The sequence below is a fragment of the Dendrobates tinctorius genome, unplaced genomic scaffold (genome assembly GCF_039654945.1).
Source record: "Dendrobates tinctorius isolate UK_male_01 unplaced genomic scaffold, ASM3965494v1 ptg000028l, whole genome shotgun sequence".
In the NCBI taxonomy this organism is placed as follows: domain Eukaryota; kingdom Metazoa; phylum Chordata; class Amphibia; order Anura; family Dendrobatidae; genus Dendrobates; species Dendrobates tinctorius.
The window spans coordinates 18,081,399-18,097,339 of NW_027361696.1; the positions used below are offsets into that span (position 1 = coordinate 18,081,399).

The 15,941-nt window shown below is 52.7% G+C and overlaps 1 protein-coding gene across 1 annotated transcript in view; it reads right to left on the reverse strand.

Annotated features, from left to right (window-relative positions):
* Positions 1 to 567: 567 nt before the first annotated feature.
* CAPZB (capping actin protein of muscle Z-line subunit beta) overlaps positions 568 to 15,941 on the reverse strand; it is a 30,106-nt gene continuing 14,732 nt past the window's right edge. The window contains exons 2-9 of the mRNA XM_073570326.1: positions 14,689 to 14,778; positions 10,229 to 10,350; positions 9,087 to 9,200; positions 6,499 to 6,640; positions 6,300 to 6,416; positions 6,132 to 6,197; positions 5,733 to 5,809; positions 568 to 1,130 (exon numbers count right to left, since the gene is read on the reverse strand). Coding sequence (XP_073426427.1) covers positions 1,043 to 1,130; positions 5,733 to 5,809; positions 6,132 to 6,197; positions 6,300 to 6,416; positions 6,499 to 6,640; positions 9,087 to 9,200; positions 10,229 to 10,350; positions 14,689 to 14,778 — 816 coding nt within the window. The 3' untranslated portion in view covers positions 568 to 1,042. The remainder of the gene's footprint in view (positions 1,131 to 5,732; positions 5,810 to 6,131; positions 6,198 to 6,299; positions 6,417 to 6,498; positions 6,641 to 9,086; positions 9,201 to 10,228; positions 10,351 to 14,688; positions 14,779 to 15,941) is intronic.

Consider the following 15,941-nt stretch of genomic DNA (forward strand, 5'->3'; position numbering starts at 1 on the left):
TAGAACAATTTACATTTTACTCAAAAATATACCTATAAAGAGAAAAATCAGACAAACTGAACATTTGGAAGTGGTCTCTTAATTTTTGCCAGAGCTGTACTGACTGATAGTCTCGTATTTCCGGCTGTTGGAACAGAATACCCCAAATACAAAGTGACTTGACTTTCCTCCCCTTGATCCACAGGTCAGTAGAGATTACTGGGACAGTGTCCCGTCCTCCATAATTGTCACCAATCTGCTTTTCTATAGGTGCGACTTGGCAGCAGAACCAGTGTTTAATATCCAAGCATAACAGGAGGTTTTTATTTGCTGAAAGCAAGCACAGATCCTGAAAATGGTGAAGGCAGGAAACAGAAACTTTTCTATCAAGTTGCATCATGATGGGAGTAGTAGTGTTGACACCAGGCTCCATACAGCAGCCTTGTAACTAGCAGGTGGCAGCAGTGGGACGTTACCTGCAGCCTGAGAGCCAACAGGAAAGCAGCAGACTTGTGAGTGCAGCTCCAGATGTGACTGGAGCTCCTGTAGATTTCACCCGTCAGTGACTGATGGTCCAGAGTCAGGACAGATATTTAGAATCATTTTATTGTTAGTACAGGAAGGCTCATATAGAAGACTTAAAGCTTTACAAAAAATATATATATAACAAAAAAAAAAAATGGGGGAAATAAACCCTACGCATTCCCCAGACAGTCACCAGGAAAACTGAGAATCGGGGGCAGAAGTCAGGGCCGCGGGGATCCCATGATGAAAACATCAAGTCTCTTCTTTCACCCTCCGGACAGATCCATCCATTCTCCGATAGGAGGTAACCATTGCTGCGCTGCGGAGGGCAGAGAGGGATGTGCAGTATATAACTGGGTAACGCGAGGACCGGGAAACGAGCCTCAGACGGTGATGGGTTCATACAGCTTTATTCATAGGAGCTGAATGGCTATGTACGTGATGCAGACAGGGCGACAGACGGGCGTGGGGGCAAAAATAATCAGAAAGAAGGGGACTGATGGGAACCATAAGAAATGAAAGGGGAGGGGGAGGACATTTAACATTGCTGCTTCCTCTTCAGAGCCTCCACTAAGTCGTTCTTCAAAGCCTCCTGTTTAGATTTGTCTGCAAACGTCTGGACAGACCTGTAGGGGGCGAGAAAGAGGCATAGTGTGAGGGCGACACAGGAATGTGGAGCTTGTATGGAGGGAAGATGGCGAAAAACAGGTGGTGCTGCCGCGTCACAAACTGTTACTCCACTGCAACCCCACAGGGCATCGCTGATAATAGTCAGTACATCAGTCCTATAGGATTCATCAGTGAGGTCAGGCCGCCTCCTCCCCTCGCCTGTCAGGTCACACCTCCTTCCAGCACCGCCTCCTACCCCCGCCTTTGGCAGCATCACCCCCTCCTCCCCATGCCGCCTCGGGCAGCACCACTTCCTACCCTTGCTCGTCAGGTCACACTTCCTCTGCCCTTCGCACCTCATCAGTCAGGTCAAATCTCCACCCCTCAACAGTCAGGTCAAACTTCCTCAGCCCCTACTTGCCTTCGGCAAAACCGCCTCCTCCTCCTCCACTCAGGCCACGCCACCACCACCACCTCCTTCCTATGCCGCCTCGGGCAGCGCCACGCTCTCCCCTCAACTGTCGGGTCATGTCCCCTCACACGTCGGGTCACACTAAATAGTTTGTGTCCAAGTTAAATTAGGGAAAGTAGAGAAATCTGAGCAAAGACAATTCACCGCCATAACTCGCAGCATTAATGTCATTTTCCTTTAGGAAATCCTCCGGCGTCACAACATAATCCGCCGTCCTAACATTATTCCACTGGCTTATCCTGCAGCTGCCTGACGCTGTGCTCCCAGATGGAGATTTCTCACACAGATTCTATGATTATCATAGTCCTCTTGTGGTCCGCCTCATCCTCCGGGGAGCGTTGCGACTTACACACCAGTTGCCGCATCACGGAGAGAAGAGGCGACTCCCATCATTCGTACAGGAGCAAGGACTTATGGGGCCAGCAGGAGGCAGTGTGTGACTGGTGGCATATGTGGGGGTAAATGTGGCTGTATGTGGTACGCTCCACTGTAAGAACATCTGTCATATGAACGCTTTCCTACCTTCTAACACTTAGTCACCACCTCTGCTTGCTGTTAGTGAAGGGAATGAACTTTGGAATTCCACCCAGTCAGGACAATCGTCCGATTCAGCCCTTCATTTACAGATACAACGGTAACAAACCCTCAGCTGTGAGAAGGACTAGTTCTGAAAGGGTGTTTGGCTTCTGGATGTGAACACTTCGCATTTCCATTTGCAAAGGACGAACAGAGATCTTGAGAACAGTGTGGGACGGAAACAACGGAATGATGCAGAAAGGTCTAATATACAAGGCCGGCAGCAGAAACCCCTGTGAATGCCCCGTAATCAGTACAGACCTCGGCCCTCTCTCAGCAGTAATGTAAAGCGTCACCCGGCAGCCAATCGCTGCTCTAACTAATAGGGGTCCAGGTCCCATCAGGGTTTACTGTACTACGAGGGGCTCTCTAATAAGTCGGGGGACGGAGCATGATACAACATACCTGAACTAGGAACAAGCCACTCCCCTGGTGAAAGCAGCTGCCCCCTATGTGCAGCCCATCCCCCACACACTACATGGTGTTAGATATCATGCGTCTCAGTAAACTCCACTCTGGGATTAGTCACTCCGTGCAGTCACTGTCCCAAAAGCATCCCCACATCTAAGCAAAGTAGGCGCGAGAAGCTGAGAATACTACAGCTATCCCTTTAAGAAGCCCGTGCCTGAGCGCAGGTGGCACCGACTCGTCGCTGCTCGTCTCATCCTGCCATGCACAACACTGGCGAAATGCACGTCGCCTACGGCCATGCAGAACGTGACGTCACTCCTGGGCACACCATGCGGACACCGCCAGCGTGCGTCAGGGGACCGGTGCCGCCAGACGACGGGCAGTGGGTACCTGGACTAGTTATCGGGCTGAAGGAGGATCTGGCGTTGTGTCAGCACCTGAGACAGCTCCCGCTGGAGTTGCCTAAACTTAACGTTGTCGGGGATTGCATCTATAGATCTACAGCATCCAGTGGAGGAGAGAGAAGAAGCGGCATGAGACTGCGAGCAAACAGAGGGAAGAGGAGGAGGCGCAGACGGCAAAGGGATGCGAGGAGGAGGAGAGAAGAAGCGGCACAAGACTGCAAGCAAACACATGGAGAGGGAGGAGAAGGAAGAGAGAAGAAGCAGCACGAGACTGCAAGCAAACACAAGGAGAGGGAGGAGGAGGCGAAGCAGAGGGCGATGGATAAGAGGAGGAGAAGCGGCATGAGACGGCGAGGAAACAGAGAGAGGGAGGAGCAGAGGAGAATTGGCATGAGACTGAGCAAACATGGAGAGGGAAGAAGGAGGAGATGCAGAGGATGAGGAGGAGCAGAAGATGCGAGGAGGGGGAGAGTGGAGGCATGAAATTGAGAGAAACACAGAAAGGGTAGTGGAGGAGTAGCAATGGACAAGAGACGCGAGGAGGAGGAGAGAGAAGAATCGGCATGAGCCTGTGTGCAAACGGAGTGGGAGGAGGAGCAGAGGACGAGGAATAAGAGGAGGAGGAGAGAGAAGAAGCGGCATTAGACTGAGCAAACTCGGAGAGGGCGAGGGAGGAGGAGATGACGAGGGACGCGAGAAGCGGCGGCATGAGACTGCGAGCAAACACAGGGAGAGGGTCGCGGAAAGAATAGGGCAAAGGACGCAAGGAGGGGGAGGAGAGAAGTGACATGAGACTGCGAGCAGCAGAGGGCGGGGGAGGAGGAGGAGCAGCAGCAGAGAACGAGGTAGAAGGAGCAGCAGAGGGAGAAGGAGGAGGAGCAGAGGGCGAGGGAAAAAGCAGAAGGCGAGGGAGGAGCAGCAGAGGGAGGAGGAAGAGCAGCAGCAGAGGGTGAGGGAGGAGGAAGAGCAGCAGCAGAGGGTGAGGGAGAAGGAGGAGCAGCAGCAGAGGGTGAGGGAGAAGGAGGAGCAGCAGCAGAGGGTGAGGGAGAAGGAGGAACAGCAGCAGAGGGTGAGGGAGAAGGAGGAACAGCAGCAGAGGGTGAGGGAGAAGGAGGAACAGCAGCAGAGGGTGAGGGAGAAGGAGGAACAGCAGCAGAGGGTGAGGGAGAAGGAGGAACAGCAGCAGAGGGTGAGGGAGAAGGAGGAACAGCAGCAGAGGGTGAGGGAGAAGGAGGAACAGCAGCAGAGGGTGAGGGAGAAGGAGGAACAGCAGCAGAGGGTGAGGGAGAAGGAGGAACAGCAGCAGAGGGTGAGGGAGAAGGAGGAACAGCAGCAGAGGGTGAGGGAGAAGGAGGAACAGCAGCAGAGGGTGAGGGAGAAGGAGGAACAGCAGCAGAGGGTGAGGGAGAAGGAGGAACAGCAGCAAAGGGTGAGGGAGGTGGTGCAGCAGAAGGTGAGGGAGAAAGAGGAGCAGCAGAGGGTGAGGGAGAAGGAGCAGCAGCAGAGAGAGGGTGAGGGAGGAGGAGCAGCAGCAGAGAGAGGGTGAGGGAGGAGGAGGAGCAGCAGAGAGAGGGTGAGGGAGGAGGAGCAGCAGAGGGTGAGGGAGAAGGAGGAGCAGCAGAGGGTGAGGGAGAAGGAGGAGCAGCAGAGGGTGAGGGAGAAGGAGGAGCAGCAGAGGGTGAGGGAGAAGGAGGAACAGCAGCAGAGGGTGAGGGAGAAGGAGGAACAGCAGCAAAGGGTGAGGGAGGTGGTGCAGCAGAAGGTGAGGGAGAAAGAGGAGCAGCAGAGGGTGAGGGAGAAGGAGCAGCAGCAGAGAGAGGGTGAGGGAGGAGGAGCAGCAGCAGAGAGAGGGTGAGGGAGGAGGAGGAGCAGCAGAGAGAGGGTGAGGGAGGAGGAGCAGCAGAGGGTGAGGGAGAAGGAGGAGCAGCAGAGGGTGAGGGAGAAGGAGGAGCAGCAGAGGGTGAGGGAGAAGGAGGAGCAGCAGAGGGTGAGGGAGAAGGAGGAGCAGCAGAGGGTGAGGGAGAAGGAGCAGCAGCAGCAGCAGCAGCTGAGGGTGAAGAGGAGCAGCAGCAGCTGAGGGTGAGGGGGGAGGAGGAGCAGCAGAAAATAAGTAGCATGAGACTGCGTACAAACAGGAGGGAGAGGCCGAGAGAGGAGGAGTAGAGGACAAAGGGCACGAGGATGAGAGAGAAGAAACAGCATGAGAATGCGACCAAATATGGAAGGGCCGCGGAAAGACGAGGGGCACGAGGAGAAGAGAAGAAGCAGCATGAGACTGCGGGCAAACAGGAGGGAGAGAGGAAGGAGGAGGAGCAGAGGACGAGGGGCACGAAGAGGAGAGAGAAGAAGAGGCATAAGACTGCAAGCAAACCCAGGGAGAGGGCGAGGGACTCAAGAAGGAGGAGAGAAGAAGCGGCATGATACTGCGAGCAAACACAGGGAGAGGGTGAGGGACGTGAGGAGGAGAGAAAAATCGGCATGACACTGCGAGCAAACAGAGGGCAAGGGAGGAGGAGGAGCAGAGGACAAGGGGCACCAGGAGGAGGACAGAAGAAGCGGCATGAAACTGCGGGAAAACAGGTGGCGGTTAAGCGGGAACGAGCACAAAGGAGAGGGAAGAAGTATGGATATGACTGCGACCAAACTCAGGGAGGGAACAGCCACAATGATGGCAGTGACTGCAGGACATAGTTAATGGTTGCGAGGATTATCCCGCGGCTGGGGAGTATGTCACCACATGGGGTGCAGTACGGTACCTGAGCCCGTTGACTATGTCCTTGGTTTTCCCAAAGTAAATCTCGTTGAGGGTGCTCCTGATTTTGTTCTCCATGTCCTGAGGGGGAAAAACAAAGATTATTGAATAAAGGAAAAAAAGGAGACAAAACCCAAAATAAAGACGTCTGCAGGCACAAGGGTCCGAAACAGACAGGAACCACGAGGGCGGAATACCGTAAGCTACACAATTAGGACTTCAGGGTGGGAAACACTCTGCATACGGGGCAAGCGCCAGCCCGTCTTGTCCCCGTGTACGGAGACAGTGCCTCCCCGCGTCTACTCATGTACAAGGATAGCGCCGCGCCCCCCACCCCCCCGTGCCGGTTTCCTTTTGTGGTGAAGCGATTTCTGCGGTGGGTAAAAAGCTGCCTCCTTCTCACCTCCACCAGCCGCCCAATATTTGCTATGTGTGGGGAGGAGTCGCTCACAGTCTCGTCCTTTTCCATCTAAAAGGAAGAAGTTTATGATGAAAAACAGAAGCAAAAATTCCGGATATTTTAACCCTGCGGTGGCGTGCCCTGTGACTGGAGCTGGGAGCGGTCACTTACCTGCCGGGTGAGGCTGCCACCCAGGTTCATCGTCCCGGAGCCGCTCTTGTTTGTCTGCAGCCAGAGCATCACAGTGGAGGTCAGCTTATAATGAGCAGTGCGGCCGCTCGACTTCTCCTGCCAAGACAAGGACGAGACGTGAGCTGGGGTCAGCCTCGCACCCAGACGTTCACCAGGTGGCCACAGAGGGAGCCGTTACCTGCACTTCCACCACGTGGATGGAGTCCCAGCATCCTTTGATCTTCTTTGAACCGTCTCCAGCTTTCTTGATAAGGATCACTCCGGCAAATCCGTGGTCCAGATCCCAGAGATACACGGAGGAGACGCCACCTTCAAAGTACCTGTAGGCGCAAGAAATGGGATCATAACAGGCTTCGAAAAATGATCATCACATGGGGCTAATGTGACTAGGTGGAACACAACTCCCAACATCCGCAGGACCCATCACTACATAGCTCCTGAATGCCCTTAGCTGCCGGACGGACCTGACCGCGTAGTAATGGGAAGACGGAGCCCCGTAGATCTCAGCGGGAAATGGAGCCGACCCCGTCCTACAGTCACAGCGGCTTCAGACCCTTCGCAACAACACGAGAGGAGCGGCAGCAGTGAGGCAGCGGGGGATGGGGGCGATAGAGGGGATGGGGGTGGCGGAGGGGTTTGATGTGGTTGCTGCTGATGAGATTTTACATAACAGCTTTTGTGGGTATTTGAGGAATGTGCTAAAGCGATGTCTGAAACCACACAAATCCCCAGGGTACGAGGGAGCTGACCTAACAGCAACCACATGGCAGAGCTGAGCCTGTGCTGCCTCAACCCACACTGCTGGCACGCGGCACACGGTCGCCCACTGAAGGGTTAAAGAAACCACCCCATTAATACTGAATAACTCATCACAAGAAACAGAAGAGAATCCCCCCAATAAGTAAAGACCGGGCACATGATTCCCCAATACCCAGGTCAGCGCCCCAGTTCACAGTGTCGGCATCATCACCCCGGTGCCAAAAGCGTCAGCGACATCACCCTGTATCCCAAGTGTTGGCGTCACCACCCCGTACCGAGTGTCGGCGTTACACCAAGTCTCTGCACACTTGGTATTCTGCTGTAACTCTGATTCGTCCTCATCAAATAGGAACATGTTACTGACCGCAGAATGATTGTCGAGTCTCAAAATGACGGCAGCTGACCCAATCAGGTATAAGCAGTGAAATTCTATCAGGGACGCACAGGTGCAGCCCCCTGGCCAACATGCCAAGACCCTGGAGTCAGAGCCAGCGAACATCTGCACATCCGAGCTGAAACCTGATCAGGAGACCATGTCCCCGACTCACACCAGCCGGGCACTCATCAGTACAGACCAGTAAGAGGAAGGCACTGGTCTTGTGGACCCCACAGCAACATATCAAAATCACACTGCTGGATCAACATGATAAAACTCATGATAAAACTGAGGGTCATTCAGTTGGTCATCAGCTAAGATTAAACTACTACTCCCAGCATGCTCGGCTGACATCCACAGAGAACAATCATAAATGTATACCAGTATAACCATTACCGGGAGACATCTGGATAAACCATGCAGTTACTGAGTTACATCACATATTATACTCCAGAGCTGCACTCACTACTCTGCTGGTGCAGTCACTGTGTACATACATTACATTACTGATCCTGAGTTACATCATGTATTATACTCCAGAGCTGCACTCACTATTCTGCTGGTGCAGTCACTGTATACATACATTACATTACTGATCCTGAGTTACATCCTGTATTATACCCCAGAGCTGCACTCACTATCCTGCTGGTGCAGTCACTGTGTACATACATTACGTTACTGATCCTGAGTTACATCCTGTATTATACCCTAGAGCTGCACTCACTATTCTGCTGGTGCAGTCACTGTGTACATACATTACATTACTGATCCTGAGTTACATCCTATATTATACTCCAGAGCTGCACTCACTATCCTGCTGGTGCAGTCACTGTGTACATACATTACATTACTGATCCTGAGTTACATCCTGTATTATACTTCAGAGCTGCACTCACTATTCTGCTGGTGAAGTCACTGTGTACATACATTACTGATCCTGAGTTACATTCTGTATTATATCCCAGAGCTGTACTCACTATTCTGCTGGTGCAGTCACTGTATACATACATTACTGATCCCGAGTTACCTGCTGTATTATACTCCAGAGCTGCACTCTCTATTCTGCTGGTGCAGTCACTGTGTACATACATTACTGATCCTGAATATCTGCTTATACAGGCTTGCTGACTGTTTCCTGCAGAAAAATGTATGCTGCACTAACACAAGCGGTGAGAATTTTTCACAGTGGGTCATACACCAGATTTTCAGCTATAAGATGCCCGCCTGGTGCAGATAAGGGTGCCAGCCCCAGACTCCCCAGGTCTCTCCTGACACAGCGTGAATCAAGTGTATTTCAGTGATATGTTTGGGGTCCAGTCATTTCCCAGAGTCGGGGCAGATTTGTAGTTAGATTTCCATAGGAATAGAAGCATACAAAGTGCTGCGGGTCCCCGGGGCCCCACACTCAGTCGCGCTCTGCCCAGGCAGCTGGAGAATCGCTTGTCGGCTGTGATGTGCAGACCGCACTCGCCGATGACCTAATAATGACATCACGCTGCCTGCGTTGGGTCGCTGCCACCATTCCTGCGTTGCCCTGGTGCTTAACTACCAAACAAATGAATCTGGATGCAATCATCGTCCCACGTAGCGGCCGCCCTTCCCCCACACATCCCCAGCAAGAGACGACCTACAGGTCGCGGTACTGGTCGAAGGCGTTGTTGGCTTCCACCTCAAGCTTGCGCAGCCGGGCGGACGGCATGGCTCCATCTTCCAGGGGAGGGTCGTACTTATTGCTCCACGGTGACCTGCATGTAAGGAAGGGGAGAGGGGAAATTAAAGGGAGTCTGTCACCCCATTTTAGCCCTATCAGCTGCCGACACCCCCATCAGGGGCTTATCTACAGCATTCTGTAAAGGGCCTTTCACACACAGCAAGATCGCTAGCGATCTCGCTAAAGAGTCACCGATTTTGTGATGTGATATCGCTAGCGATCTCGCTTTGTGTGACACGTACCTGCGACCGGCTCCCCCGCTGGATATCGCTGATCACGCTCGAAGTGCCTGGGCCATTTTTTCCTCGTTGGCATCCCGCTGGCGCCGACTAGCGACGCAGGCGGAAGTCATCATCGCTGCGGTGTGACAGGTAAGAGTGACCGCCGATGGATCGTTTATCGCTGCTGTGTCGCTGGTGAGATCTGCCTGTTTGGCAGCTCACTAGCGACCATTTAGCGATGCACCAGCGATCCTAACCGGGTCATATCGTTGTCGGGATCGATGGTTCATCGCTAAATGTAACGGGACCCTAATGCTGTAGATAAGCCCCCGATGTAACCTGAAAGAGAAGAAAAACAAGTTAGACTATACTCACCCTGGCGTCCGCTCTGGTCTGATGGGTGTTGCGGTCTGGTCTGGCGCCTCCCATCTTCATACGATGCTGTCCTCCTTCTTATTTCTACCTCTCTGACCTTACCCGGTGCCTGCACACAGCTGTACTCTGCTCTGCCCTCAACAAAGCAGAGAAAGTACGCCTGCGCCGGAGCCACGGCAGAAGTAAGGAAGACGTCATCGTATGAAGATGGGAGGCGCTGGACCGGACCGCGACACCCACCGCACCAGACCCCGCCCCCCCGGTGAGTATAATCTAACTTGTTTTTCTTATCTTTCAGGTTACATCGGGGGGGGCTTATCTACAGCATTACAGAATGCTGTAGATAAGCCCCTGATGGCGGTACCGGCAGCTGATAGGGCTAAAATGGGTTGACAGATTCCTTTTAAAGGGGCGCTCCAGTGGGTGGCTCAGATCATACTGAGCAGCCTGCGGCACCAGAGGTTACCTGTAGGAGTCGCCATCTCTGTTGTAATCACACAGCAGATAGTCTTTGCCCACCACCTTGTCCCGAGCGATCTTCAGGGGCTGATCCACCGAGGACAGGAGATCTTCACAGAGACTGGGGACCTGCAACACAACAAAACACTTTAAAGCAAGCAGTAAAGAGAAGCACAGGTGACCAACTCATCAGGTAAGAGGTATGCAAACTAGAAGGTAGAGAGGAGCAGCGAGGAGAGGGGGGAGAGAGAGAGAGGAGAGGGGGGAGAGAGAGAGAGGAGAGGGGGGAGAGAGAGAGAGGAGAGGGGGGAGAGAGAGAGAGGAGAGGGGGGAGAGAGAGAGAGGAGAGGGGGGAGAGAGAGAGAGGAGAGGGGGGAGAGAGAGAGAGGAGAGGGGGGAGAGAGAGAGAGGAGAGGGGGGAGAGAGAGAGAGGAGAGGGGGGAGAGAGAGAGAGGAGAGGGGGGAGAGAGAGAGAGGAGAGGGGGGAGAGAGAGAGAGGAGAGGGGGGAGAGAGAGAGAGGAGAGGGGGGAGAGAGAGAGAGGAGAGGGGGGAGAGAGAGAGAGGAGAGGGGGGAGAGAGAGAGAGGAGAGGGGGGAGAGAGGGAGAGGAGAGGGGGGAGAGAGAGAGAGGAGAGGGGGGAGAGAGAGGAGAGGGGGGAGAGAGAGAGAGAGGAGAGGGGGGAGAGAGAGAGAGAGGAGAGGGGGGAGAGAGAGAGAGAGGAGAGGGGGGAGAGAGAGAGAGAGGAGAGGGGGGAGAGAGAGAGAGGAGAGGGGGGAGAGAGAGAGAGGAGGGGGGAGAGAGAGAGAGGAGAGAGGGGGGAGAGAGAGAGAGGAGAGAGGGGGGAGAGAGAGAGAGGAGAGAGGGGGGAGAGAGAGAGAGGAGAGGGGGGAGAGGAGCAGCGAGGAGAGGGAGGAGAGGGGGGAGAGAGAGAGGAGAGAGGGGGGAGAGAGAGAGAGGAGAGGGGGGAGAGAGAGAGGAGAGGGGGGAGAGAGAGAGGAGAGAAGGGGTAAGGACAGGGAAAAACAAGAGGGAAAGGACAAAGAGGAGGAGGACTCCATTAAAGTGATCGCTGCTTATTCTATTACACCAGCAAAAAAGAAGAAAGATATGAACAGAGCAGACACATCAAAGGCTGTGGCCACCCTCTCCCCACAGACTTCCCCCAGCTCCCAATAAAAAAGGAATGCTCTGCGATTAGTGCGCCCAGAGCAGCGGTCACATTCCTGCACCTTGTACAGTCCTGGGCAGATGCCTAATGAGCTCAGTCTAGAAGAAAAGAGGAGAAAAGCGGGAAGGGAGGGGGGGGGCAGATAACTTCAAAAACGAAATCCATGACATACTAAAAAATTGAATCTATAGTGTTAAATGGCTCTAGGAAAACTGAGGGACAACCAATGAGGCATCAACAACAGAATAGTGAATGCAGCTCTGGAGTATAATGCAGGATGTAACTCAGGATCAGTACCGTATATACTCGAATATAAGCCAAGATTTTCAGCCCGTTTTTTTGGGCTGAAAGTCCCCCTCTCGGCTTATATTCGAGTCATATACACCGGGGGGTCAGAGGGGGAGGGGGGGCGGGGGTGTCAGGTCATACTTACCCGTCCTGACGCGGTGTCTTGAGCCCCCAGCTTCTCCCCGTGCTCTCTCTTCCTGCCTTCAGCGGTCACGTGGTGCCGCTCATTAAAACTCATGAATATGCGCATATTCATGAGTTTTAATGAGCGGCACCACGTGACCGCTGAAGGCAGGACGAGAGCGCGCGGAGAAGCTGGGGGCTCAAGACACAGCGTCAGGACGGGTAAGTATAGCGATACTCACCTGTCCTGCGTCCATGGCTGCTTGCTGCTGTCTGTCATCGGTCAGTGACTTCAGACAGCAGAGGGCGCGGTGACGTGATTAGTGCGCGCCGCGCCCCCTGCAGTCTGAACGTCACTGACTGATGACGTGGCAGATAGCGGTGAGCAGCCATGGACGCAGGACAGGTGAGTATCTGACACCCAGCGACGGAGAGGTGAGTATGTCATTTTTTTTATTTTTACATGCTGCAGCAGCGGCAGCACATGGGGAAATAATCTTAAGGAGCTTCTAATGGGGGAATAATCTATGGAGCTTCTAATGGGGGCAGCATATGGGGGAACAATCTATGGAGCTTCTTATGGGGGCAGCATATGGGGGAATAATCTATGGAGCATTTCCCACCCTAGGCTTATACTGGAGTCAATAAGTTTTCCCAGTTTTTTGTGGCAAAATTAGGGGGGGGGGTCGGCTTATACTCGGGTCGGCTTATACTCGAGTATATACGGTAATTTATGTACACAGTGACTGCACCAGCCGAACAGTGATTGAAGCTCTGAAGTATAATAAAGGATAAACAATGCATGCACACACTGACTGTCATGTCGAATATATATAAGCAGGTGAAAAAAGTATTGAACACGTCACAATTTTCCAAGTAAATATATTTGTAAAGCTGCTATTGACATGAAATTCTCAACAGATGTCAGTAAAAAAAAAAAAAAACATCCAATCCACATAGGAAAAGAAATCAAACTATAGATGTCCATAAGTTATGGAGGAACTGGTTATGGAGAAAGTAGTTGCAGGCATTGCTCAGGTGTGATTTTGGCCCATTTTTGTACACAAACACTTCATATCCTGAATCTTCCTTGACTCCTATGAACTCTAAGTTTTAGTTCCTTCCATACATTTTCTATAGGATCCAGGTCTGGTAATGTCAGTAGCACTTTTGTATTTTAACCCTTATTTCACCTGCTGTACGTGATGTTAGTGAACCATGCACAATGGCCGCTGTGTATGTGACGTTAGTGAACCATGCACAATGGCAGCTATCACTAAGGACTGGATGTAATGCACCTGGCTCTGTGATGAAGGGGAAGGTGACAGACTTGGGTGGGCCGAGATCACACGCAGGTCATGTATGAGTGAGGTGTGGACAGATCGGCTATCAGCGGTGAGAGGATGGGTGGTATGACATACAGAAATCTCCGGATGTCGAGGTGGGTGCAGGTAACAATGAAACTTCAGAAAGTTTTCAGGGGACATTCAGAGAGGAGGAATACAAAGACGACAAATTGAGAGAAGTTAATGAGATTCTTGTACCATGCGTGGAACAAGGTTCCTCTTGTTGTCCCCCGGGCCGCGGCCCCCTCCGCGAGTCACTCAGCCAGGTATCTGAACAAACTTAATTAAACTTAACCACTTGCTTGTAAACCGATCTTGCAAGACTGTGGCCATTGTCCTGGCCAGAAACAAGATCCCCGCAGAGATGGCGAACTGGGATATGGACCAAGAGGGAAATGCGAGTGTCCAGGCGGGGCCAGCTGACAGGTGGGAAGTGGACAGGGGGGGGGGGGGGCTCAGACACAACTTCATACATCTGTGCATAATGGAGCCCAGATATTTCTGACAATAGCCCTCCTCCTACAACATAACATTTATGTGCCGCAACGATGAATGAAGGAGACGGGGACAACCTCAACCCCCAAGAGACGGAAGAGCAAGTGCTGGTGGATCAGCAAGTGGCATTGATCAGTGTGCGCTCCAGACTCCGAGCGGCTGCGGTGAGGGTCTTGCTTCTACCTGGAGCAGATTTCCACCCATAAAGGCCTCAGTCCCCAGCTCCATTATTCAGATATAGATGAGCGCTCTGGCCCAATTCTTTCCTGTCTCGCTCCTGTCGCACTCTCACCCCGGCTTATCTGGATCACAAGACATGTGACTGACAGGGTGGCTAATGTGGTCTAATCAGCTCCGGGAGGCCTCGCTAATGGTGGTAAACAATCTGGGGAGGCGGCTAGTCACGGGTTACTGTGCTCTCCACTACAAAGCTCAGCCCGACGGGGAGAGTGCACTCATCATGTAAGAACCAGGTATTGCAGCATTACTCCCAAGTGGCACAGTCAATGTGAGTGCAAGATCCCGTACCAGGAGAGAAGTCTGCGACATGTAGAGTAATAGAAAAAACGCAGGATGGGGAAAGCAGAGGGCCTGCATCAGACCTAGGACGGGAAAGGGGGCAGCAGTGGACCCCATACCAGACCTAGGATGGGGAGGGGGGAAGCAGGGGAACTGTACCAGACCTAGGAAGGTGGTAGCTGAGGCCCGTACCACACCTATGATGAGGGGGGAAACCGTGGGCCCATACCAATCCTAGGACGTGGGGAAACAGAAGAGCTGTACCAGGCTGAGGATGGGTGGGGGGGGGGGGGGGGGGGAAGGGTTGAGAACAGAGAGCCAGTACTAGACCTAGAACAGGGAGTGGGGGGGGGGGGAGGGGGGGAACAGGGAGCCCATACCAGACCTAGGACCGAGGGGGGAGCAGAGGGCTCATACCAGACCTAGGACAGGAAGAGCAGAGGGCCTGTACCAGTTCTAGGACAGGAGGCAACTGAGGGCACCTACCAGAACTAGTACGGTCTGAATTCAAACAATCAGGTACTTACCAAGTCAATGAGGTCACTGAGGTTCTTCTCAATCTGTTGGGGAGGGAGACGCCTCATCAAATCCAAGGCACAGTCCAATTGCTGGTCACTCTGAAAGATAAAATATACAGAAATATAAGTTATATCATGAGACACCTGATGCTTAACACAAATCCCCGCACCAGGCGAATGCTCCAGTACAGAAAAGACTGCACCATAAGCAGCAGTGCCCCCTAAAGTCCTTGTATGGCACCAATTACCTGACTTCTGTCCCTTCCTCACCGTTTTACACTTGAGTTTCAAAGCTCGGTCCAGTGTGATCTCAGGCAGTGGCGCTAATAGCAGTGTTTTCCAGCAGGTGGCGCTGCACAGATGTCTGTAGTCAGCACTGTGTGTGGATACTCCCAGATCCTGGCAGCATTCACCCACAGACCTACCGAGGGCACACCCTGGTGTATCTGCACACAATGCTGCCCAGCATCCTCTATAATCTAATGGAGCATTTAGTCAAGGCTGCTGATGCTCTCAACACAAATGTTAAAACTCGGGGACTAGATGGCGAAGAAACTGGTACCAGATCTAATCAGACTACCAAGCCCCCACTCTGTTCAGAGCCCACCACCCTCACCCCATACACTGCTATATTCCTCCAGTGACACTGGAATTATAATGTAGGGTCCCCCTGAACCAGTATAGTCACAATTACTAGCAGTGCTTTCCCTGATAGTTGGTGGAAACTGGTAGAAAAGTGCAGCAGCTCTGGATGTGAGCGGAGCATAGGAGTCACATTAGCCAGCATTTCACTAAAGAGGAAGAGGAAGTCTAAAGGTCAAACGGCGAAAAGAAGCAGGAAAAAAAAGGCCTGCTTCAATGTAATAAATTACAAAATGAGGAAACGACTGCAGAGAAAAAAAGACCAACAGGGAAGCCTCACAGTTATCAGTCCAGTGACCCCACATCACAGTCGCTTCAAATGAGAAGTCCCTGCGGTGACTGAGGCAGCATTGGGAGCGAGTGACACCTGCACAGAGGAGCACCTGGGACCCCCAACACCTGCACACATCATACCCTGAGGATATCTGGAGCCAGGTATTACATGACCTGAAAATCTCTGCACAGATCAGCCGAATCCAACCAGGAGCAAAGTGGCACTAATGTATAATTACACCCAGTGTACAAAAAAGGAGTGGTACCGTGCAGTGTATATATACAGGACAGGAGGGGTGGTACTGTGCAGTGTATATATACAGGACAGGAGGGGTGGTACCGTGCAG